Source organism: Triturus cristatus, chromosome 3_1 (genome assembly GCF_964204655.1).
Source record: "Triturus cristatus chromosome 3_1, aTriCri1.1, whole genome shotgun sequence".
Taxonomy (NCBI): Eukaryota; Metazoa; Chordata; class Amphibia; order Caudata; family Salamandridae; genus Triturus; species Triturus cristatus.
The window spans coordinates 175,604,785-175,631,941 of NC_140583.1; the positions used below are offsets into that span (position 1 = coordinate 175,604,785).

The window sequence follows — 27,157 nt, forward strand, 5'->3', positions numbered from 1 at the left end:
GGCCCTCGGAGATCTCCTATAAGCAGGGGACACAGCACACAGCAAATTCCTTCCCCTTTCCTTGGCAGAAACAGCAACTGCAGCGAACCCCAGACATACAGCAAGGGCAGTACTTCTCCTCAGTCTCTCCAGCTCTTCTCCTTGGCAAAGGTTCCTCTTGAATTCCAGGAATGATCTAAAGTTCAGGGGTTTTAGGTCTGATACTTATACCCCAAAATGTCTTTGTTCTCTTTATGCACGGGGCTTTGAGCCCAGTTCAAACCAGCTCTGTGGGAACTCTGCCAGTGCACCACAACATGATTTGTTAGTGTGAGCCTTGGCTTCAGACACACCACAGTGGGGAAGAGCCAGCATTGCTGAAAGCAGGCAGAGCCCTATTCAGGTACAGGTGCTACTCCTCCCACCACTCCAAAGGCAGATCAGGCCTATTCAGCCTGGTGCTGACTCACCCAGACTCCTGGAGCCTCCCCAGCCCCGGTCACTCTCAAGCCAGACAGTCAATCCACAAACAGGCAGAGGCACACAGGAAGGTTGAACAAGAAAATAGGCACTTTCTAAAAGTGGTGTTTTCAAACGCACAATTTAAAAACCATCTTTACTAAAAGATGTGTTATTTAATTCTGAGTTCAGGGGTATCAAACTCCAATTTTACATCTTATCCCTCCGGGAAGATATGCTTGTAAAATGTCACAAAGCATTCCCCGTTCTGTCCTATGGGCAAGATAGCCTTTCAATAGTGAAAAACAAAATTGGCAATATTTCACTATCAGGACATGTTACATACACCAGTACAGGTCCTACCTTTCACATACACTGCACCCTGCCCAGGGGGGTACCTTGGGTCTACCATAGGGGTGTCCTATGTGTAAGAAAAGGGAAGGGTAAGGCCTGGCAAGCGAGTGCACTGACCAGGTCGACATGGCAGTTAACAAACTGTGTGCAGGACCTGCGATGGCAGGCCTGAGACATCTTTTCAGGGCTACTCATCTGGGTGACACAACTAGTGCTGCAGGCCCACTAGTAGCATTTAATTTACCCGCCCTGGCACACTTAGTGCACTTTACTAGGGACCTACTGGTAAAACAAATATGCCAATCAGGGAGAACCAATCCCAATATCAATTTACACAGGGAGCACTTGCACTTTGACACTGATCAGCAGTGGCAAAGTGCCTAAAGCATCTAAGCCAGCAAAACAAAATTTAGCACAGCATCAAAAACACAGGAGGTAGAGGCCAAAAAAGAAGGGAAAAACCATGCCAAGGATGCCAGGTCTAACAAACCTGGAATAAACTCCCCCTTCACCTCTGACAAAGCCCGACACTGCACCAATTCAGAAAGGACCTCAAGACCTGGCTCTTCGACTGACCCCAACGGAGCTGCTCATACCCACCCCCTCACCGCCTTGAGACCCTCACGGGTGAGTAGTGCGCTCTACAAAACCCTGATTTATTGTTTGATTGATTGCTTTGTAAACAAGAGGTTTACTCCAGGCACTGGAATTGCACTTCCCCCATGAATGAATTGGACAGTTACTTGCTCCAATAACTTGACAGTTATCTATTTCCACAGGTGCAATCAAATTGGTTCTCTGCTTGTTGTTTTTATGTTTACAACATGCCCATGATCACCTGCCCCTTGCATGTGGGAATGGAATTAGTCTAGTCTAGTCTGGAGTTTTGATATAGCGCAAGGCTACCCAAAGGCCTCCAATGGGACTGAAACAGATATCACAATTCATCAATAGCTGTTGAGGAGAATTAGTTACTGACAGCCAAGGCTTTAAGGCTTTACGGAAGGGAGGTTCATGCTCCAGTAAGCGAAAATCTAAATGTAGAGTGTTCCAGAGTTTAGGAGCTAGAAAAGATGTTGAGCAGCCACCCCATCGGGATTTAGAGATCTTAGGAGCGTTTAGTAGATGTGCTGAAAAGGATCTGAGAAATCTACCTTGCATGTATGGGGAGGCTAGAGGTTTTAGCAGTGGGTGGCCTTTGTTAATGATTTCTCTGTGCAGAATGCATAGGGTCTTGAACTGTGCTCATCGTTCTATCGGAAGCCAGTGGAGATCTACCAGAGCCCTGGTGGCAGCCTGATATTTTGGGGATAGTCATCAGGAGTCGTGCAGAAGCCTTCTGCACAGTCTGCAACCTTCTGACAAAATAACGGGACCAAGATACAAGGCATTCCCGTAGCCGAGGCATGATAACACGAGGGCCTGCAAAATCACTCTTCTAGCTGTGAAAGGAAGAAGACTAAGTACCATCCTCAGCAGTCTCAAAATGCCATTCCACCCGGCAGCAAGCTTTTTGGCTTGATGGTCCATTGTGAGACTGGAATCCAACTGTTGGAAGGTGAATTATAAGTAGGGGTAAGTTTATGTCTATCGCTAGCAATAAAGCCACAATGCAATAGTAGCTGGCAACGAGCAGGCAGGCTTAACTTAGGAGACAGGTGTGTAAAGCATTTAAAAACTCCACAATATCAAATAGGTACGGCACAACACACAATCTAACACCAATGTATAAAAATATGAAATATTTTTATCTTTAAAATCTACAACAATCCAATGTAGGAAACCAGAAATATGAATTTTTCAAGAATAAACACTTCGGAGTTCTTAAAAACCAAAAGCGCCAAATTGGGACATCTATAGTTACGTTTGACTGGGACAAAGTCAAAGTTTTAGGCCGACCGCGATCGAGCTCTGTTCGGATACACTAGGCAGAAGGCCTCGTCAAAATTTTACCTCCGCACTTGAACACTTTTCTGGAGGATTTTCCCTCAACGTCGATAGATCCTCTCCATCTTGCCGGAAAAGCAGTGGCTTCAATTTGCCAGAGCACCTGGTCAACTCGCCAAAGTCTTGAGCTCTGGAGCTTTCTGCGGATTGAAACTGAAATCCAGGCCGGGTCGTTGTTGGACGTTGTCGGCTTGATTCTCGACACCGGGTTGGTCACCTTATGGAGCTTTTTCACAAAAGTTCTCCAAACTTCAGTGAGTGCTTCCTGAAGTTTCTTTTGGGGATTCAAAGAGTCAGCACATCATCCTACGATCTAATTTCCTCTCCTTGACACTTGCCAATTCTGTGTTCTAGTTGTCTTTTTTGCACAAGTGGGAAATCAGGTCACTCTAACAATTAACTTTCATACAGATCGTTCAGCTGATTGAACTCCTCAATGTGACCAATGAGATTGTCACTGAATGAAACCAGAAGCAAGAGAAGCCAAGGGGAAAGGGCAGCTCTCATAGACAAATCCAAAATGCTAGTCACTGAACAAGCTGTATGAAAGTGAATTATTAGAGTGACCTGATTTCCCACTTGTGCAAAAAAGACAACTAGAACACAGAATTGGCAAGTATCAAGGAGAGGAAATTCGATCTGGTAGGATGATGTGCTGGCCCCTCCACAGATAGGAATTCTGAATCAGGTTGGGACTGACTGGGTATTAAATCTGAAATGCTGCATTATGGATATCTTGTTAACGAGGCCGAGTCTTTATAGAGGATCCTCTCCTGCCAACTCCTTCACTCCAGTAGGGGCATTTTGATTAGCACTGGATTTGGTTGGAATTTAGTTATATTCTTCAAAATAGAACTTTATGAAGGTAAGCCTGTTTTTTCTAGAAGGGACTTTGTTGTTGCAAGGCAATGACAAATCTTGGAATCCTGATTTTTTTGTAGTGGAAAGCATATTCCAAATTTGGTAGGCCGGATTATTGCATTATAAAAAGCGTGTATTAAATAATGTCGGCCTGATTGTAACATTATAGAAAATCTGCTGTTAAAGTCCATAGGCCTGCTTTGTCTAGCAAGAAACACTTGTGTAAAATATTGTAGTTGTTATCTTTACTTTATAAAAACATTGGTAAGTTGCTGTAACTTTCTAGTATTGAATTATGCCCAAACCTGTACAATAACATGCATAGCCTTTAGCATTGTTTATATTAGAGTATGCTTTCTTTTACAAAGTAAAATCAATGACTGTACGTGGATATACTGAGTGTTATTGATGTGGCTGTTGAGTTCTGTTTTCTCACATCTCACTGTGGAAGTCTTGCCCTGCTGGGGCTCTCTACCCTGAGAGTCAAGTGCTGAAAAGAGTTCGAGTCCCATAGTATATATATGCTCGGGGACACCATATGTGAGCAGGCCTATCTGCCACTATCGAGGCCCAGTGACCACTGATTGCCCTGGGCGAAAACTGCTTTTGTTTTAGACACACGATGGATTTCTGCAGGTTTGGAACATACGGTTAGCTGCTTCGTCTAGATCGCCTCTTTTTGATTTCTGACAGTGTTTCCCAGATCAACAATGCTTGGGGCAGAAAGCAGGATTCGTTCTGGCTAAGCTGCCAGGGGAAATTAATGCAGTGTTAAAACAGTATTCTGAAAACAATTTCAAAGGAAGAGATACCTGTGAATGAGTTGTCCAAAGAGTCTTCGCAGATGCACAGTTTTGACAGGCACACAAACAGACCCACATCTGTGAGCTTCAGCTGGTGTTTTAATACCAGTAAAATGTCACGTGCTTTCTGTTCGCTGGGTGTATATACTGTCCAATCTCCAAAAAAGCTCAACTTGTATTAGATCTATTTGAGAGCTTTTTAAAGGTAGGGTTGTTTTTTGAAACCACTGGGTTATGGCTATCTGTATTATTTCTAAATTGTAACAAGCAAAAGGGCCTGGGTTATGTAAACAAGCATAGTGTGATTGTGTACATCCCGTTACATCAAATGGACTCTCCCTGTGCATGCACACATTCTCCGAGTTGGTGTATATGCCAGAGAGATCCCAGCAGTGACAGATGCAGAGGTTGTTCTGCCTTTCGCAGGAGCCCTCTCTACTTTTGGATGAGGGCAAGGGCCCTCCGGACACAGGAATACGCATCCCGGAAGTGCACCCCCAACGGTGGCGCGTCTTGGGCTCCTCCAACCCTTTGTACCACGACCTCGTATGTGGCACCCAGGGCCGGACTGGCCTTGCAGGGCATCCGGCGTTTCCCCGGGAGGCTGAATGGGTGAGGGGCGGTTTTTCAGGTGGGGGCGGTTTTGTTACTGTAACAGTAACAACAAGCATTTGCAATGCAATAAGTCTCGCATTTATGAGAGTTTGAGCTATTGGCATTGTAAATGATAATAGCTTAAATTATCGCAAATTCGAGACCTATTGTAGTGGAAATATTTGTTTTTTCCAAGAGCCCCATGATGCGCTTACATGTTAATAGAGGCCAGGCCCCTTTCTTTAGACGAACCGGGTCTAAAGAATGGGGCGCGGCCCCTATTAAAGTAAAAGCGTAGTATGGGGAGCTTTACCAAAAAAGCACTTGTTTGAAAAACAATGCTTATTTGATGAAAGAGCCCCAAACAGCGCTTTCATTTTAATGGTGGAGATGGCCCTTTCTTTAGACGTGGCTCATCTAAAGAAAGGGACGTGTCCTTTATTAACATTCAAGCGCGGCATGGGGTGCTTGCAAACAACAAAAATGAGAAAGTGAATAAAGAGCAAAATAAAATAAGAAAAATTGAAATGGCCACACTTGGCACTGCAAATAAACCAAAAGCGTGGCCACCCCTGTGGCATGCAGAGCTATAAAAAAATATTCAAGCGTTAGGAGAGAACGAGTCCAAAGCAGGCAGGTGAAAACATTTAAACAAAATAGTGCTCGGAGGCTGTAAATAAAGCCTACTGAGTAACAACACGTTAGAGGGCCAGTCCTTATGGGAGGTTACAAGATGAGACAAGGCGGCCCTAAGGAGGGCCTACGTAGGCTATTGACCAAAGAAGAGCCTGAGTTTACAAAGGGCAATGATACAAGACAATGAAAAATATGGATGGAGAGTAGGCGGAGCTTCAAGTCCATACCTGAATACAGCATGCATCTCAGAGCAGCACATGCACTGCCCAAGCTTGACCTAAAAATGTCATGGAGGTCGCGACATCGACAAGTGAATGAATACAAATATCATGGAAGGAATTCAAGTGGTTGCTACTGGCACAGGAGGGCTATACCCCTCTAGAGGAATCTCAGTATCTGAGTTGACAAAGTTGAAGGCTTCAGAAGCCTTTGAATGGGGGGGCTCCTTGCCCTCTTCTTAGATCAATTTTGGGAATTATGAGTAAAAAAAATATCTTTTTACTTCAGTGGAGTAAGAGTCGAGTATTTCAAGGGGTAACGACTTCAGACATTCTGCTACTATTTGCTTTCTTTTTCTGAAGGGAGAAATGTAATATTTTAAGCAAAACGTAGAACACAAGAAAGTGCATTGGAATACTAAGGGGCATATTTATAATAACTGACGCATCCCTGCATATTAGCAGGGATGCGCCAGTTATTTTGCGCCTCAGCTCCGCCACCATGGATGCGCCGCATTTATAATGCGGCGCACCATGGGGCAAAAACGGAACAGATGCGTCACGCATCTGTGCCGTAAAAGTGGCGCATTGCTGGAGTTGCGTCGCAAGCGCGACGCAGCTCCAGCAATGCTCTGGGGGGCCCTATCTTCACAATGCTGCGTCAATCCTTATGCCTGCTTCAAGCAGGCGCAGGGTTTTGACGCAGCATGGGCTAAAAGTGACTGAGTGAAATCTTGTAGATTTCACTCAGCCACTTTTAGGAGGCGTTCCTGCGCCGGAACGCCCCCACCTGCCCTGGAACGCCTACATGTGGCGCAGGACTTTACAACGTGACGCATCTCCCAGATGCGTCACATTGTAAATACCCCGCACCATGGCGCAGGATTTGCGCCGCTGCTGCGTCACAAAAGTGACGCAACGGCGGCGTAAATGAGGCACAAGTCAAACATAAATCTGCCCCTAAATGTAAAACAATGTACTAACTGGAGCAACGAGCCTAGTTGAAAAAATTATTACATTAATAATAACTAAACATGAAACGACTGCATTCTTCAAAATGAAGATTTAAGTGGCACCCTGGTGTTCTTGGGCAATACATACCCCTCTGTGAAGAACCCAGCTCCAAAATATTAGATAATACATAATAGGCGGGAAAGTCTGCTTCATATAATAATAAATAATTCATTATTCTATCCCCAAGATGGAACGCTTTCTGTGATTGTGTCCAGGTTGTGCCTTTAAAATCTCATCGCGGTTGCTTATTTTGCAGGATTGTCTCCGAGGTCAGTGCAGTATCGCATCAGAGCATAGAAAACAGCGGGTGATGCCAAGGACAGATTACGGTACCCGCCACAATTTACAGACCTAGCCCCCAGTTTGAGACAATCTGGCTCTACAAAGTAAACAGGACACACAGCACTTCCTGCAACACAACACTGTTCATTCAAGTGCGAGCCCTGCTGAAGTGAAGATTTTCCCACCTTGAAAAAAAACACTTTAATCACACATTCCTCACTGCTTGTAAGATACGTGAGGTGGTGACTCATAAAAGACATTTCAGCTACTATTTTGTGCGAACTAAACAGGAGGGTGAAAATGTCCAAAGGGACTGAATGAATCACCTTTATGGTAAAAAAAGTTTCCGTTTTTCAATTCTCTAAATAGTTGTCTAAGTTCTCAAAAGAAGGTTATTACCTCATGTAGTGTTACTGTGCACGTTTAGTTTAAAGTTTATGCTTATGAAATCAGCTATTCCCAAGCATAAAAAGGAATATTGCTTCGTTTCACATTAAAATTGCACACGCCACAAGCTCTCAACATTGCCACCATACAACACTTTAAAAAAGGTTAAAACTTTTTTGTTTTGGCGAAGTGAAACAAGACATACTTCACAGAGCAGTGACGTCACTTTACGTTCACAGGACCTGAAGCTTGAGGAGAAATGTAACCTGTGTGTCCATTGGTTTCTTTCCCGGTGAATTCAGCACCACAGACCTGCTGGGCGCAGACATGCTGGCAGGGCTGGGGGAGATGCCGGTGCTGCTCCGAAGGTGTAATCACCAGCAGTGAGTCGGCCAGGGGCATGGAGGGGTCCATGCTGGCAGGGCTGGAGGAGATGCCAGCGCTGCTCCGGAGCTGTGGTCATCAGCAAGGAGTCAGCGAGGGGGCATGGAGGGGCCCATGATGGCAGGGCTGGGGGAGATGCCGGCGCTGCTCTGGAGGTGTGATCCTCAGCAGGGAGTCAGCCAGGGGGCATGGAGGGGCCCATGATGGCAGGGCTGGGGGAGATGCCGGCGCTCTTCTGGAAGTGTGATCCTCAGCAGGGAGTCAGCCAGGGGGCATGAAGGGGCCCATGATGACTGGGTTCGTGAAGGGAGCGCTGGCACCACCTTCATAGCAGCAGCGACGGCGCAGGGCACAGCAGCAGCCCCAGCGCCCGGCCTGCACCACGGCCTCAGACACTTGCATAGTCAGTCTGGGGGGTGTCCCAGGGGCACCTGAATGTTATTAAAGTAACGCGCCTCTCTTAAGAGAGCACATTCCGGCCAAACAACATGGAAGTGCGGGTAGGAGGGTTGCCCACGGTCCATATCCTGTGATTGTGGCCAAAAAACGTAATCGCCCAGTGCCTGAATGTGTAAATACGGTGCTCATGTAAAGCGCTCCAATACCTTCAGGTCGAGTTCGCGCTATATAAATATGCAACAAAAAAAAAACAAGTGCTCACCAGGCACCACGGCAGAACAACGAAAGAACGCACGCAAAGTGAAAGTAATCATTTTGCGGCCGCTTTGATGTTCTCAGTGGCCGCGTGGCTCACTGAGAACATCAAAGCGGCCGCGAAATGATCACTCAGGCTGCCAAATGGTGCGCGCGCCCGGCGCACATGCACTGTAGTTGGCGGTCTGAAAGCACTGGTTTGCACTTCCAGACCCCCCTTTTACAAAAGCTCTCACGAGAGCAGCGCCAAAGCGCTGGCTCAGGCGAGACCTAAAAAGTGCTTCACATTTGCAACTGCCTCCTCCCCAACCCTTGCCCGGGCTTACCCGACCAAATTGCCAGGGCTGAATTGGGTGCCCAGCCCTGTCCTGGTGACACACGGTGTATTCACAGAGAGCGAATTTGCCTATAGGTTCGCCTCGGTAAAATTATTGAGGTGGCGACTCAAAGGAATTTTCGCATTGGAATCTGTCCACACAACCATAAAAAGATGGAATATTCCCTGAAGCACAATGTGTATGAAAAGAAGGGGCCACGCGAGCATCTCCAGCACCTTCTGTAATACAGAAGTACCTCGGGAAGAAGAAACGTGTGCAAAATCTGCATCATTCGCATCCGCGTATTATTGAAGCGAGGATGCATTTTGCACTACAAAATAGTGCAAAACGCAAAATCACTGTGAGCAACAGCTGCTCACGAGCATTCGCGGCAACATTTTAATGTAAATGCCGCATGATTATGCAACATGGCATATGGCGTAACGGCAGGAATTTTGCGTAACAAGTATAACGCACCAATTCCCGTAATTACGCGAATAATGTTGTAATAAAAAAAACATCAGGACTAGACACCTTCCTCTGGTACGCTCCCAGGATACCCGTGTAATCTGGAGCAGATTCCCTTCTATTATAAAATGAGGTATTCAATAGTAGTGTGCCCCTACCACTATTGTGTAAATATTTTTGGTTACAGACAAGGATGTGTCCCAGTTTTAAAAACTTACAAGACAAGCTTGGGTCTTGACTCATAGGCAGCAGGGCCAAGTCAAAAGTAATAAATAGAACAAAAGGGGATGCCGATGCTGCACTCAATTTGAGGAGAAATTTTGTCAAATGAATAGATTAAATCAAATCCATTTAAACCATTTAATGGCTATTTTTAATCAGAAAATATATTTATGCACATTTTTTATTTTTTGCACGGTAGTATTTAGAACATTTAAACAATATCAATGAAAATTAAGACAAACATTAAAGTACATTTCAAATATTTACATAACATTACATAGACACATCCAAAACATCACACCACTAGCATACCTCAAACATTCAGACAATGAAACAACAAAAAATTTTTGAATTTATATATACACAATAAGTCCATAAGTGAAAGTCATTTGCAATCTTTCTAAAGCATATATTTTAGATCTGTTTTGGCAGTTTTTTACAAGCTGAAGGCGAAGACAAGTCAACGTGGGTCAACGCGTTTCGAATCCCTTCACCGGGGATTCTCATCAGGACCAATATAATCTAGGAGAAAGGAGAAGAACACTAAGTTGGACCAACAACCCTTTAGTCATAACCAATTCAAGGCCGCTATATTCCAATGGTGAACCTTACCAAAAATGACAAAGAAAAAGCTCTAATTGGATGGTGGAAGGACTTTGCAACCAGGATCTGAAACCATTAGAGTGACAAAACCGTTTTAGACAAAGATTTTGAAAACAGAATAGAGCAAAGAAAAGAAAAAGCACTACTGTCCCTATGTATGGTCACTAGACACTGTGTTGTACTTACTATCAGATGTGTGTATAGTCTTCTAAACACGTCTTGGGCCCCTTAGATTAATCAAAGTAATGTAGAGACGCTTGAGTGCGAGGTAAAGGGTCGAGGACAAACTCGGCGGCCAAAATCTAAAAATCAATGAAGAGTCGGCGTAAAACAATTGAAATGCCTAACTCTATTCGATATTCTCACTCGCACGATCGTATTGTCTGTGAAGTATCTGATTTGCAAAATACCTGGTAATTCGTTTTAGACCCGCGTCCTTGGAGCCGACGTGAACCGTGCACCTGGGTGGGTGATTAAAATCGGAGGTTGCGGCCATTTTAACAAACCGCGAGGTTGACGAAACGGGGGCGGTACTGGATGGAATTCTGGGACGTGTAGTCTATTTTCAAAACTAACCCTTGAAGGTACGAGAACCCGGATCTATCATACTTCTGGAAATCGGGACCAATTATGAAAGCGGTGCTCGTAATGTAGACGGCACCGAAATCAGCTGTATTACTGGCTTTGGACACAAGAATGTTGGTTATATATCCGTCAATAAAACTTTATTGCACTAGAGTGCGTTTAACTATGTGATGTTACAAATTCACATCAGTGTTCCTTTTTAGGATGATTTAAACGCACGTTTGCAGTCTTTAGACAGCGTCTTGCCAGGGATAAATTATATTCTTATTCCAATGGGGCCCATATTCTTAAGATAATTGATACGTACAGTTTGGACTCACATGAGCATTACTCTTAGGGTGGACTCCTCGAGCATTTGCAGTGTACAACGGCGGGTCGTACTCGTTGCCCAATGGGACCCATATTCCATAAGAAAGTGGGTATGACAACACATACCCTCATGTGTAAAGTGGAGCATTTTGGACTCCCACAATCGGAATGTGTACAGGGATATTTACAAATTGAAAATCTCGGACAGCTCATTTAATCCTACAACTGATGTATTAAACTTGATGATGAGCATCGCCTCTCTCTTCACAAGTTTAACATCGAGGTCGCCTCCTCGGTCATCCTGTGTGACTTTTGAGATCACAGTCCATCTCACATCTCTTTCTGTATGGTTATTGAGATGCCAATGGTTCACCAATGGAGCGTTAATCACCTTCTTGCGTATCCTCGATTTATGTTGCTGAATTCTTGTCCGTACCTCTTGATTTGTTTTCCCGATGTAAAGTTTGTCACAAGGACAGAGTATCCCATATACAACAAATTTTGTTTTACAATTTGAAAAACAATCATGTTTCCAATGTACATCCCTATGAGTGAAATGATTTCCTTCGATTGTGGAGTCGCAACAGACACATGTCCCACATTTGTGATGCCCCTGTATCGGGGGTAAGTTCAAAAGACTTCTTATGTCCGGACTTTTTGTTTTGGGTAATGCAGCTCGGACTAGCTGGTTGGCAATACTTTTGTCCTTTTTAAACGCAAATAGCGGGATTTCTTTAAGTGAGGCATCAAGGTTTTTAATGAGATGCCAATTTTGAGATATGGTCTTCTTGAGCCAATTTGCGGTGGGACTATAGGTCGATACACATACAATCCTGTTGGTTTTTGATTTATCCTTTCTTTCCAACAATACATCTCGTGGGGTCCACCATGCTCGTTTGATGGCTTTCTTTAATAGTTTTTTTGGATAACCTCTGGATAGTAGGTTATTTTTCAAATTATCAGCATGATGTAAGTATTCGTCTTTAAAGGTGCAATTTCGACGAATTCGTAAAAATTGGCCGTATGGCAGGTTGTCTCTTAGACTCCTTGGATGGTTACTCGAATAGTGCAAGGCCTTGTTCCTGTCAGTTTTTTTCTTGTACAGTGTCGTAACCAGACAGCCGTTGTTGGGATAGATCTCAACGTCTAAAAAGGAAATCTTACATTTCGAAAAATTCAGACTGAATTTTATGTCTGATGTTCTGTTATTAAGCCAGTTGACAAACTCTTGGAGTTGTCTTTCATCCCCTGTCCACGTTAGAAACACATCATCGATGTATCGGACCCAATTTGTGATATAGATTGTAAACGGATTGTTGTTATAAACAAATTGGTCCTCGTATTTGGACATGAAGAGCACTGCCAACTCTGGGGCAAAAGGACACCCCATCGCAACTCCTTTGGTTTGCAGAAAAAAATCTTCCTTAAAGCAAAAATAATTGTTTTTGAGGGCAAATGTGGCTAGCTCCATGATAAAATTCGTCGGAACTTTTTCTGGTTTTGGTCTACTGTTCAAAAATGACTCCAAGACTGCCAAACCCTCGTCTTGAGGAATCTCAGTATAGAGCGAGGTGACGTCCAAAGTTGCAAGGATGTGTACATTTTCATCAAATTCCATTAGGTTTAATTTAGTCAGGAAGTCTGTTGTATCTTGTATGTACGACTTTACATCCTTCATAAAAGGTTTAAGGAAAAAATCAACGAACTTTGATATTGACTCGTTCAAAGACTCGCAGCCCGAGACTATCGGGCGACCCGGAGGACTCCTTTGATCTTTATGAACTTTTGGGAGGACATAAAAAATTGGGATCCGAGGATTTTTATTCCTTAGAAACTCATACTCCTTTTTTCCAAGGAAGCCTTGGTCGAAACCTTTTTGTAAGATGTTGAAGAGTTTTCCTTGCAGTTCGGTAGTGGGATCTTTGTTTAATTTGCGATAGCAGTGCACGTTGGAGAGTTGTCTCATGACTTCTGTTGTGTATCGCTCGGTGGCCCAGATGACAATTGAACCGCCTTTGTCGGCCTGTTTAATTACTATCGACGGGTCGTTCTTAAGTGAGACCAGCGCTTCTTTCTGTGCTTTTGTAATATTAGGTCTGACAAATCTCTTCCTTTTGTTTTCTGTTTCAGCAATAGCTGAAAGCACCACTTTCTCAAAAAGTAACACTTCTTTAGGTGTTTTAGCAGAGGGGGGGCAGAAAGTAGATTTTTTCTTCAAGCCCGTTGTTTCACTGCTCTGTTCTGTAGGATTGTCTGAAAAAAACGTGATTAGGCGTAAGATACGCTAAAACACCTAAAGAAGTGTTAATTTTTGAGAAAGTGGTGCTTTCAGCTATTGCTGAAACAGAAAACAAAAGGAAGAGATTTGTCAGACCTAATATTACAAAAGCACAGAAAGAAGCGCTGGTCTCACTTAAGAACGACCCGTCGATAGTAATTAAACAGGCCGACAAAGGCGGTTCAATTGTCATCTGGGCCACCGAGCGATACACAACAGAAGTCATGAGACAACTCTCCAACGTGCACTGCTATCGCAAATTAAACAAAGATCCCACTACCGAACTGCAAGGAAAACTCTTCAACATCTTACAAAAAGGTTTCGACCAAGGCTTCCTTGGAAAAAAGGAGTATGAGTTTCTAAGGAATAAAAATCCTCGGATCCCAATTTTTTATGTCCTCCCAAAAGTTCATAAAGATCAAAGGAGTCCTCCGGGTCGCCCGATAGTCTCGGGCTGCGAGTCTTTGAACGAGTCAATATCAAAGTTCGTTGATTTTTTCCTTAAACCTTTTATGAAGGATGTAAAGTCGTACATACAAGATACAACAGACTTCCTGACTAAATTAAACCTAATGGAATTTGATGAAAATGTACACATCCTTGCAACTTTGGACGTCACCTCGCTCTATACTGAGATTCCTCAAGACGAGGGTTTGGCAGTCTTGGAGTCATTTTTGAACAGTAGACCAAAACCAGAAAAAGTTCCGACGAATTTTATCATGGAGCTAGCCACATTTGCCCTCAAAAACAATTATTTTTGCTTTAAGGAAGATTTTTTTCTGCAAACCAAAGGAGTTGCGATGGGGTGTCCTTTTGCCCCAGAGTTGGCAGTGCTCTTCATGTCCAACTACGAGGACCAATTTGTTTATAACAACAATCCGTTTACAATCTATATCACAAATTGGGTCCGATACATCGATGATGTGTTTCTAACGTGGACAGGGGATGAAAGACAACTCCAAGAGTTTGTCAACTGGCTTAATAACAGAACATCAGACATAAAATTCAGTCTGAATTTTTCGAAATGTAAGATTTCCTTTTTAGACGTTGAGATCTATCCCAACAACGGCTGTCTGGTTACGACACTGTACAAGAAAAAAACTGACAGGAACAAGGCCTTGCACTATTCGAGTAACCATCCAAGGAGTCTAAGAGACAGCCTGCCATACGGCCAATTTTTACGAATTCGTCGAAATTGCACCTTTAAAGACGAATACTTACATCATGCTGATAATTTGAAAAATAACCTACTATCCAGAGGTTATCCCAAAAAACTATTAAAGAAAGCCATCAAACGAGCATGGTGGACCCCACGAGATGTATTGTTGGAAAGAAAGGATAAATCAAAAACCAACAGGATTGTATGTGTATCGACCTATAGTCCCACCGCAAATTGGCTCAAGAAGACCATATCTCAAAATTGGCATCTCATTAAAAACCTTGATGCCTCACTTAAAGAAATCCCGCTATTTGCGTTTAAAAAGGACAAAAGTATTGCCAACCAGCTAGTCCGAGCTGCATTACCCAAAACAAAAAGTCCGGACATAAGAAGTCTTTTGAACTTACCCCCGATACAGGGGCATCACAAATGTGGGACATGTGTCTGTTGCGACTCCACAATCGAAGGAAATCATTTCACTCATAGGGATGTACATTGGAAACATGATTGTTTTTCAAATTGTAAAACAAAATTTGTTGTATATGGGATACTCTGTCCTTGTGACAAACTTTACATCGGGAAAACAAATCAAGAGGTACGGACAAGAATTCAGCAACATAAATCGAGGATATGCAAGAAGGTGATTAACGCTCCATTGGTGAACCATTGGCATCTCAATAACCATACAGAAAGAGATGTGAGATGGACTGTGATCTCAAAAGTCACACAGGATGACCGAGGAGGCGACCTCGATGTTAAACTTGTGAAGAGAGAGGCGATGCTCATCATCAAGTTTAATACATCAGTTGTAGGATTAAATGAGCTGTCCGAGATTTTCAATTTGTAAATATCCCTGTACACATTCCGATTGTGGGAGTCCAAAATGCTCCACTTTACACATGAGGGTATGTGTTGTCATACCCACTTTCTTATGGAATATGGGTCCCATTGGGCAACGAGTACGACCCGCCGTTGTACACTGCAAATGCTCGAGGAGTCCACCCTAAGAGTAATGCTCATGTGAGTCCAAACTGTACGTATCAATTATCTTAAGAATATGGGCCCCATTGGAATAAGAATATAATTTATCCCTGGCAAGACGCTGTCTAAAGACTGCAAACGTGCGTTTAAATCATCCTAAAAAGGAACACTGATGTGAATTTGTAACATCACATAGTTAAACGCACTCTAGTGCAATAAAGTTTTATTGACGGATATATAACCAACATTCTTGTGTCCAAAGCCAGTAATACAGCTGATTTCGGTGCCGTCTACATTACGAGCACCGCTTTCATAATTGGTCCCGATTTCCAGAAGTATGATAGATCCGGGTTCTCGTACCTTCAAGGGTTAGTTTTGAAAATAGACTACACGTCCCAGAATTCCATCCAGTACCGCCCCCGTTTCGTCAACCTCGCGGTTTGTTAAAATGGCCGCAACCTCCGATTTTAATCACCCACCCAGGTGCACGGTTCACGTCGGCTCCAAGGACGCGGGTCTAAAACGAATTACCAGGTATTTTGCAAATCAGATACTTCACAGACAATACGATCGTGCGAGTGAGAATATCGAATAGAGTTAGGCATTTCAATTGTTTTACGCCGACTCTTCATTGATTTTTAGATTTTGGCCGCCGAGTTTGTCCTCGACCCTTTACCTCGCACTCAAGCGTCTCTACATTACTTTGATTAATCTAAGGGGCCCAAGACGTGTTTAGAAGACTATACACACATCTGATAGTAAGTACAACACAGTGTCTAGTGACCATACATAGGGACAGTAGTGCTTTTTCTTTTCTTTGCTCTATTCTGTTTTCAAAATCTTTGTCTAAAACGGTTTTGTCACTCTAATGGTTTCAGATCCTGGTTGCAAAGTCCTTCCACCATCCAATTAGAGCTTTTTCTTTGTCATTTTTGGTAAGGTTCACCATTGGAATATAGCGGCCTTGAATTGGTTATGACTAAAGGGTTGTTGGTCCAACTTAGTGTTCTTCTCCTTTCTCCTAGATTATATTGGTCCTGATGAGAATCCCCGGTGAAGGGATTCGAAACGCGTTGACCCACGTTGACTTGTCTTCGCCTTCAGCTTGTAAAAAACTGCCAAAACAGATCTAAAATATATGCTTTAGAAAGATTGCAAATGACTTTCACTTATGGACTTATTGTGTATATATAAATTCAAAAAATTTTTGTTGTTTCATTGTCTGAATGTTTGAGGTATGCTAGTGGTGTGATGTTTTGGATGTGTCTATGTAATGTTATGTAAATATTTGAAATGTACTTTAATGTTTGTCTTAATTTTCATTGATATTGTTTAAATGTTCTAAATACTACCGTGCAAAAAATTAAAAATGTGCATAAATATATTTTCTGATTAAAAATAGCCATTAAATGGTTTAAATGGATTTGATTTAATCTATTCATTTGACAAAATTTCTCCTCAAATTGAGTGCAGCATCGGCATCCCCTTTTGTTCTATTTATTTCCAGTTTTAAAAAGGCATCTGCAATTACAATGGATTACGGTTTGTGGAAAAAAAAGTGTGCTCTCGCTCTGCGTTATAAATAATAATAAATTAATGTGTTTATGATGGACAGTAAACGCACTCCTTTTAGTATGTTCGGGTGTTTCACCACTACGGGGTTCTCTGATGCCCATTTAGTCTTTCACTGTCTCCACTATCAAAAACAATAGTTATTGGAAAGTGTTTGCACCCACAGGGTTAAGGAACAGTGAGTTCCAGGAATCGTTTTGCAGAGTAATGTCATGGCTGTGCCGTGCTTTAGAAAGTGACAACAATGGGTGGCTTTGTGACGCTTCTCTTTCTCTCTCTTGCCTTTCAGAGCACCCAAGAACGGATTCTGAGTGGGAGAACAGTTTTGCCCTGAAAATGTTCTTATTTCAGTTTGTCAATTTAAACAGCTCAATTTTCTACATTGCCTTTTTTCTAGGAAGGTGGGTTTGCTATTTTTTTACTTTTAAGTTGGAAAACAAAATGTGGGCATTGCTTTAACTGGCGTGTAAATTCAAATGATTTAAGTTTCGTGCTGGATTTTTAGAGCATAGATTTAAATTAATTCAGTATCGCAGGGGGAGATGAAGTTAGCATAGTCAACCCGCCCCTTTCACAGAGTATCATGTTCATGCGAGTGCCTGACTCATTGATAGCATGGAAACAATGTGTGACACGAATACAAAAACGAGCTACTTGTCAGAAACACATGGCAAACTGTTCCCTTGTCAGGATATTAGTTTGAGGCACTGGCATGCAGATAGACATAAAAGTAAAGTTCGTCTACGTCTTAAAATATTGAATAAGAAAAGGTAATGAATGGTTTTGGGCTGTGTGGGATACTTAGAGGTTTGGGCATTCAAGCTCACACTCCATCCCCAATGGGGTCGTCAAACGGCTAACACCACTTTTACTGAGTCTCGAGCACAAAACTGCCAACGTTTCCTGTCATACATGTGAGTGTCTTATATGGATGATTGTCTCACACATTTACGTAGTTTTAAACTTCACCAGCTTTGCAGAGGGCGAAGCTGGCGTAATTTTATTAATTTTCTTTAAATAAATAAATAAGGGGAGAACACCAGGGGGTACGAACGACAGTGGGTAAAGATTCCCGCAGCAGCTCTTACTGCTAGCAGCTGCTGACCACCAATTCCATGCCTTTGAACGTCCTGCCCAAATAACTGAGGCCTTGAGGGACAGGCAATGCTTGGGTCTTCCCCTGCACTGGAGGTCCGTCCGCCCTTTAAATATTCCAGCAGCAGAGAATAACCTGTGTACAGCCTTAGAGTGTTAGCTTTTACTGTGATGGCCAGCAGTGAATCAGAGCAGAGGATGCCCTGAGTGACAGCACAGGAAGCTCTTCCCACAGAGCACACATTGAGGCCGTGTCCCTGTATCCCAATGTCACCCCGTGGTTCTTCCTGTTGCATTTCAGCACCCTGCTTCTCAAGCCGAAGAAATATAAAAAAATGAAAACCTACAATCGTACTTTCTCAAGTATTGCCCCGAGGATCTGGAACTCCCTTCCTCCAGAAACTAGAGTGATTCCTTCTACGCTCGCCTTCAAAAGGAAAGTGAAAACTTTACTGATGAACACCGCGCTGACCTAGAAACTTTTGCCCTTTCGTCTCCTATCATGTAAGGCTGATTATGGCCTACTCGGCAATTGTATTACCCCATTGCCTACCTCTTTTATGTCTTTTAGTTGTCATTTTTACTGGCTGTTATGGTTTTTATCTTTGCCTTATATCAGTATATCGGTTGTTATTGCTTTATATCATAGCCTTTGGGTTTCTCAACTCTTATGTAAAGCGCTCTGATGCCCACTAGAGTCATGTTCGCGCTATATAAAACTTTAAAAAGAAAGAAACAAAGAAATTGAATGTGAGGCCGGTGATGTATGTAGGTAAAGATTTTCCCAGTCCTAATATTAGATAGGGCAGTGCCATTACACTCAAGAGGTACACCCATCATGCTCCATGGCAAGTGCCATCATTTGCCTAAGTGTAGTCATCATTTGTCAAATAGTACCCTAATTGTTCCAAGTACAGCCCTGTGTGCCTAATGAAAATCTCAAATTCCCAGCTGCAGTGGAAAATGCCCAGTTCTAGCCTTAGCTGATATCCAGGGCAAAATCAAAGGGGATGATGGACTCACTCCGCCACCCCAGTTCAGACATGGCCATATGCAAATCAATTTTGCTTTGTTCGCCCTTAGTTGGCAGGGTATGCCCAGACGTGGGTCCCTTGCTCACTTTGCCACTGGATTCAAGCTAGCCTGGCTGATAACGGCTGATTAGCCAGAAACCGGTCCCAGGATGCTTGTTTCCGGTCCAGGGAAGACATGGCTTGGCAGTTCGGGCTGGACTGTTCCCATAAGGCACAGGGTCAGACTGATTTGCATATGGCCATGTCTGAACTGGGGTGGCGGAGTCAGCTGAAGAATGATGATGGATTAAACCTAGATCACTTGACTGGGGGTGAGTGCTTACAATGTTCAACACTCCGTCCATCATCCCCTTTGGTTTTGCTTTGTTCGCCCTAAGTTGGCAGGGTATGCCCAGACGTGGGTCCCATGCTCACTTTGCCACTGGATTCAAGCTAGCATGGCTGATCACGGCTGATTAGCCAGAAACCGGTCCCAGGATGCTTGTTTCCGGTCCAGGGAAGACATGGCTTGGCAGTTTGGGCTGGACGGTTCCCATGAGGCACAGGGTCAGACTGATTTGCACATGGCCATGTCTGAACTGGGGTGGCGGAGTGAGCTAAAGAATGATGATGGATTAAACCCAGATCAGTTGACTGGGGGTGAGTGCTTGCAATGTTCAACACTCCGTCCATCATCCCCTTTGGTTTTGCGATATCCAGAGACAGTCATAAAATGTCATCACATTTATCAGGAGACACCTATGCCTGCAACATAGCAAAGATACATAGATGACATCTTTATCAACTGGAATGGCAGCTAAAATCAGACTCTACAGCACGTTTCTCTAACGAATAACTCGTGAGCTACCAGTAAGCTACCGGTAGCTCACCAGCTACCTCTATGTAGCTCTCCAGTGTGCAGCCAAGCCTAATAGTTTGGAAGCTTTTGCTGAATTAAGTTATGCAAACCCACATTTAATAGTGTGCATTTGAGATGAAACTGTGTATATTTTCAGAAATCAATATTGATTCTTGGAGAAAAATGGCTGATATTTGATTGAACAATCATGCAGTGTTGGAGAGACTTATTGCTAATATTATTACCTTTTTTAACGTTACTGCTGGCAACCATGACAGATGCACTGAGGTGATTACTTCTAATAATCTTACATATAGTTGCCACTAATGTAATCTGGTCTGATGTGGTCACTATAACAACACTTATAATACCAGTAGCTTGGGATCATTTTCACTGAACATAAGTAGCTTCCTATTATAAAAAGGTTTAAGACCCCTGCTCTAGAGTTTGTGGATATGCTGTACAATGAGAAGCATTACTTGAGGTTTACCCATATTATTAACAAGCATGAACTAGCCCTCTTGCATCTCAGAATCATGAAGAAAGGTGGTCAACTAAACATTGATATATACCAGACAGTAGCGGCTGCTGCTGATAGAGAGTAGTGGGGCGGGGCGGGCGCAACGAAGGGGGTGTGCAGGACGGAATCAATTAAAAAAACAAAAACACTTACCTGAACGGCTGCTGCCTCTTCTCTATCCTCTTCTTCCTGTCTCCGCCGGCTGCATGAAGGAGCAGGAATAATCCGCCCCCCAGGCTCCCCATAGCCAATCACAATGCTGCAATGCAGCATTGTGATTGGTCTGAGCGCTGAACCACGGCACTCAGACGGAGACTGGGAAGCTTTGCATGTTCCTCACCAGGCTGTGTAATGCAGCCTGATGGGGAGGATGCAAAGTGTGCAGGACTGTTTAACCGTCCCGAGAGGGCCGGGGAAGCAAACCACTCCTCTCCCTGCTCTGGCCAGCCCCGCCCCACCCCGAGAGCCATACGTTATTATCATTAACTAAAATGATAATAACACAAGTTATTATCATTTTATTTTTCCTATTGAAGTCAGTGGAGCGATGCTCCTCCGAGGAGCCACCACTGATACCAGAAACTATCTGTCAAAACAGTTTACTACGTTTTGATAGTTTTCATCCACAAGCTTTTGGAAAATAACCTGTGTTTCAGTCAATATTTGAGACAGAGGAGCATGTCTATGGAAACATCAGATCTTGAAAAACAGGTTGACTACCTATTGAGTAAACTTGAAAACAGATATTATGCCAAAAAGGAGATAGAATGAGCAAAAACACAAACACACAGCAATAATTGTGAGACCCTGCTACAATCTTATCCCCATCCAACCCATGAAAGATTGCACTGTGTGCCCATCTCTTCCACTTTTATGATCACTTTCCTTGTAGGAAATTCAGTGTTTGTCGATGCACTAAGGCAACAAAAGTTATGGAACTAGGACTGAACACTTGTTAGAGACTCATTAAGCATGCCAATTGCAATTCAAACAACATGATCTAATTGCACTTTAGAAACATATCAAGGCATTCAATTATGATAGACCATGGTGCCTACTCAATACCATACGATAGTGTCTGAATTCCAACAGAGGCAGCACATGATACTCACAGAGGTCTTAACTTCCACATCTCGCCTCTCTGTTTTCGGTACCTCATGAACTTGCCTTTTAGCTTTCTCTGGGTGTTTCTTCCCTTTCCATTCATGGGACTTGGCATGGCTCACCACTCCCACTACTGAAGGATTTTCTGGGGCCTGGTTGTGTAAATTAATTTCACCAGTGTAGTCCCATAAGTGAATTTACAGTGCAAAATGCATACATGGAGGAAAAGCTACTGGGTCAAGAACAATTAAAGATTACCATACACCTATTTGTGAATCACGTACTATTTATTTCGCTACCAAAATGTGCAAGAAATCCATCTAAAGAAATTGTTAGGATCATGAAACATATGCTCAGACATTTTCTCCTTCACGTGTGCAATGTAACCACATCTCGCTATTCTTTTAAGATACATTTGTGAAACTCCAAGTTAGCTTCAACACTCAGCCGTCTTTCGACGCCATTGAATTTTCATTTTCCCATGCCATCTTAGAATGGTTACAGTTACAACCCCTCATTACTATAATGTGTCAGTCAGTTTCCTATTCGCTTTGCAGATTAAATCTGGCTCACAACTTAATCCTTCCCCCTGCGATTCTCTCCCCCTATTCTCAGATGAAGTTACACCAGCTAATGTTGATCTTCCAAATCTTTCTTTATCTTTGCCTCTGTGCCCGCTAGTTGAAAACATGCCAGAGTTCTCCCTTTGCTGAAAAAGCCTAGTTATCCGATAGTTTTGAGCAACTGTCAGCATATATCTTAACTACCACTTTCATAAAAGATCTTGGAGAAAGAGGTTAACACACAACATTCTCTGAATCTTGAATCATACTCTTTGCTGAACTCTATTTTGTCTGGCTTTAGACCTTTCCATAGCATGAAAAGTGCAACACTTGCTGTGGAGGGTGAAATTCAACTCATCCTAGTTCAAGGATCTAGATCATGGATCTGCCCTGAACTACTCAATTTATCCGCAGCATCTGACACAGTCCCACAATTCATCTTGATCAGCCATCCTTCTGAAATGGCATGTGCAGTGAAACTTTCCTATCCAATCGCACGCAGTCAGAGATGCTGTTTCTGTACTGTTCGGGTGTGGGGGGGGATACAGATTACCTTTGGAGTCCCTCATTGAGCCCAACCCTGTTTAATCTTTATGTCTCCCCTCTCGTCATACTGAATCAATCTTTTGGGTTTGAGGTGATGTATTATAAAGATGGTACCCAAATTGTGGTTTCTGTTTCAGACAGCATTGCCTCGACACAGTAAAATGTTTCCTCATGCATGCCATCTCTTGCTGCATGGATGAGAACCAGCTCTTTCAAGCTCATCGGCGATAAACCTAAAGTGCTCCTCTTTGGTGGCTTATCTTTGGCATGGTCCAATGCCTGGTGGTCCTCTGAGTTGAGCTTCACTCACACTTCTTTAGTGATGGCCAAAAACATAGGTATTTTCTTGAACATGAGCTCTCCTTTTCCTCCCAGATCAATCTTACGGCTGCTAACCATCAATCAGTTTCCAACTACCTCAGAAACCTCTTCTGATTCAGGCACATTTCCTGTTTAAGCCATGTGCATGGCATTTTGAGGAATTCACAATTCAGGTGCACAATATCTTAAATGTAAAATTATTCTCTATCTGCACATCTGCACCTTGAGATTGGCAAGTGTAAATCTGCTGGTTATGCTTTCCATTAAAAGATGTAGAATGGGAAGATGTTCATTCACTTTCCGTCCTGCTCATTGTGGAACTCTCTTCCTGCAGACTTGCGATCAATTTTGTCACTGATGTTCAGGGAGAGGTTAAACACGTGGCTCCTCCACCTCTCTTAATTCTGCAGCTTAGCCTGGCTATCCTTCTTCAGGACTCCCTTGCTGGGTAGTAGAGTGCTTTAAAACTTATGTAACATAACATGCAGTCCATATGCCAAGTAAATCCTCATATGCAAAGGATTAACATCATCATTTTGCTCTAATCTTGTGCCCATTACACTTTTAGGTATGAAGGTGTTGCTTCTGATGTGCACGTACTATCTCATATGAAACAAATATAGGTTCATATGACCAGTTCACCATTATATGCTTTGCCTAGGAGACATTTGTTTTTTTTCAAACCTGTCAATGAACATCAATAATATCTGGTTGTAGTTTTATTCAGTCTCCAATATTAACATTTTATCTGAAAGGAAGAAAAATTTGAATTCTGGTAGTAGGAGATTGAATACCTTGAGTTTGGGTTGATTTTAACTGGTCTGTCTATGCATCCAAAGAAAATATGAGTCATCGTTGAATAGCCCTCTCCCACCAACATATAAGAAAGCCAAAGGTTTCTTGGATTTGTGATTTTTGAACACTAATTAATTACCAATCTCCCACATCTCAATAGTGACATTACAGATATCTTAAAGAAGGAAAATATTAAAGCAGACAGTAAAGAATCTGCATGTGTTTCTCTCAGGACCGTTGTGGAGCTTCATCAAGCCCTAGCAAATGACTGATGTTGTGTTTGGGAACATGGGGTTTCATGGGTCGGGTCTACACTCAGCATGGTCTAAAATACAGGCCAGATACAGCACATGCAGGATGTTGAACATGCATTTTCTCTCCTTATGCCTGCCATAGAGAGTTAGTAGTCAGCCTTATATCCAAATCAACTACATCCATTTTATATCAATTATCTATAATTCCAGTATATGTCACCCAAGCTAACCTGTCATAGATGGATTCCAGGGAATGCCCTTCCTGTGATGTCACTTGTACACTAATTCATATGTAATGTGACTTTGCCCTGAGAAGGATACATTACAACTTAGTCAATCCCCTATTTTTCTACACATTCATCTGCTACTCTAAATTATTTTTTCCCTGATCACTACAGCTTCATTCAAGAACTATAAATCTTTTGGCTTTTCCTCCTTACTGGGGCCAATAGCGGCTGGCAGGGAATGAGTACCACTTACCTGTTCCGCCGTCCGCGTCTCTCCTCTGCTACTCGAGTCCCAGAACCAGGAAGTACCCAGGCTTCCCATAGCCAAATCACAACGCTGCAATGTAGCGTTGCTTTTGGGCCTAAGCCAATCTCAACGCTGCAATGCAGCATTGTGATTAGTCTGAGTGCCGTGGATCGGCCAATCACAACGCTGCAATGCAGCATAGTGATTGGTCGGAGCGCCGTGGATCGGTGCTCACATGGGTACTTGGGGCCTGGGCATGTTCCACACCAGGCTGTGTTATGCAGCCTGGTGGGGAACATGCAAAGTGCGCATGACTGTTTTCCCATGCCAAGATGACCGGCCAAGCAGTCATGGGCACTTGGAGTGCCCCAGCCGCCCTAACCCAGCCCCAAACCTGCAAAAAATAGAATGATAATAACTATGTTATTATTGTCGGAAAGTGCTCCTTTTTGCATTGTTGCCCCCCCACTTCTTTCCTAAGTGTTGCCTAAGTGTTGATGTACTTTGACTGAGTGTGCCCTAGGTTCCTGCCAACCAGGTACCCAGGGCATATGTTCGTTCCCTAACTGTACTGTTGCAAAACCCAATTGGCAACTATCTGGCCACATGTAAGTCCCTTGGAAAATGAACCACAGGTACCAAGGGCACTGTGGCCAGAGATGGCCTCTAAGGGCTGAAGCACTTATTGTGCTACCCTTAGAGGCCCTGTACCTTTACACCCACACACTGCCATTGAAGGCTGACTGTTTTGGTGCAGAACAAAGTGAAGAAACAACATGGCACACACCATCTACGTCCAACCCTTGCTAGGCATTGCAAAAAGCAGGGGCATTTCCATGGTCTCACATGTTGAGGATACCCAGCTGGTGATCTCTTTATCCAACACCTCTGACCAACGCATTGTCAAGTTTCGAAATGACATGATGCCATCGTGGAATAGATGGCTGCCAACTGTCTCCAGATGAATGCTAGTAAATCCAAGATCCTCCTTCTAGGAAGGGACACGCATCTCTGGGGTGATCAATTGTGGCCTGCCACTATGGGAGCCCCTCCTACTGAAGAACCAGGGCCTTATGGGCCTGGCGGTGCAGGGCACGCCTTAATCTCCTGAGTTCACCTGCTTTGTTGAACAGAGACACAGGACATTCTGTTGAGCGTAGAAGATCAGGTTTATTAGCTGCAGCTAAGTACAGTTGTCCCAGAAGTACACTCAGTATGTTCTTAGGAAACTGCCACTTTACTCCGTGGCGCACAATCTTTTATAGCGCATAGATTCACCAAAAAACACTCCCAATGCATACATGGTTATCCAATGAGAAGAGTTTGAAAAAAAGATATAACCAATGAGAAAAGTTTGAAACCAAGATATTAAGTAACCCAAATAAACCTCTCTTCCAACTGTTTTTGTCACCCCTCCCCACAAGTTAATCAGTGGTAGTGTCTACAACTCAACTTGCAGGTGGCAGGACATATTTGTATGCTTTGGAGGACAGTTGTGAAATGAGAGAATACAAGTAGAGAAAAGCGAAGGCCAGAAGATAAGATAAAGTCAGGAAAGAATGGTGTGAACCGACAGACAGTTGAGACAGGGTTTAGTCAAACCAGACGAGGATTAGTGGACTCAGCCAGTCCCTGACATCAGTCTCGTAAACAGAGGCAGAAGGTTATTTGAGACGTCGCAGTAAGATCAGCAGAAAAACTTCGTTCATTGTGCTGCCTGAGTGAGGGCAACACAAAATGGCGGTGGAACACAACTGAATACAAGCGAGATCGAAAATCGAATTTCCTCACTACCCCCAAGGAAACGGTTATAAACCTGGGTGTCTGGTTCGACTGTGCTCACACTTTTCAGACACAGACAAAATATGTGGCTGGCAGTTGCTTCGGTCTCCTACTCAGACTGAAGCCACTGCTCGGGTTTTTCGATGCACAAATACGACAGACCATCATCTAATCTACTATCCTCTCTAGACTAGGTTATTGTAACTCCCTTTACCTAGGTGCTAACAAAGCTGGCATCAGCCGGCTTCAGCGGGTGCAAAACGCCAGTGCACGGCACCTTTTCGCGCTCCCGAAATCCTGCCCTACTTCCAAATTCATACGTAAATTACACTGGCTCCCGGTATAAAGGAGAATTCATTTTAAATCCTTGTGTATCTCCCACAAATTATTTTATGACCAAGCACCTCCCATCCTAACCAATCTTCTTACCCCCTACATACCAGTACGTGCCCTCCGCTCCTCCAATCAACATCTGTTACATGCTCCCCGTGTTAGAACAGCATGGGTTGGAGGTTGGCCGTTCAGGGAGTAAGCCTCCTCGCTATAGAATGCTCTCCCATTCACTGTTAGGAGCATTCAGGACCATGGGGCTTTCATGAGAGTAGTTAAGACCTGGCTCTTCCCTAATTAACCCCTTTCTGCTCCCTACTCTCGTTCTGGTAACATGTGGATCTAGCGCTGGGACGTCCCGTCGCTGGGGCAGCCATGCACTTTACAAATCCAATAACATAACATAACATGACTACAACCCACTGCCCTGGCATA

General features: G+C 43.4%; 1 protein-coding gene across 1 annotated transcript in view; it reads left to right on the forward strand.

The window, feature by feature from the left end:
* The window catches only part of ANO3 (anoctamin 3), a 1,942,403-nt gene that overhangs the window by 1,673,644 nt on the left and 241,602 nt on the right, over positions 1-27,157 (forward strand). Inside the window, exon 19 of the mRNA XM_085643623.1 lies at positions 17,356-17,467. Within this exon, the coding sequence (XP_085499749.1) occupies positions 17,356-17,467 (112 nt within the window). The remainder of the gene's footprint in view (positions 1-17,355; positions 17,468-27,157) is intronic.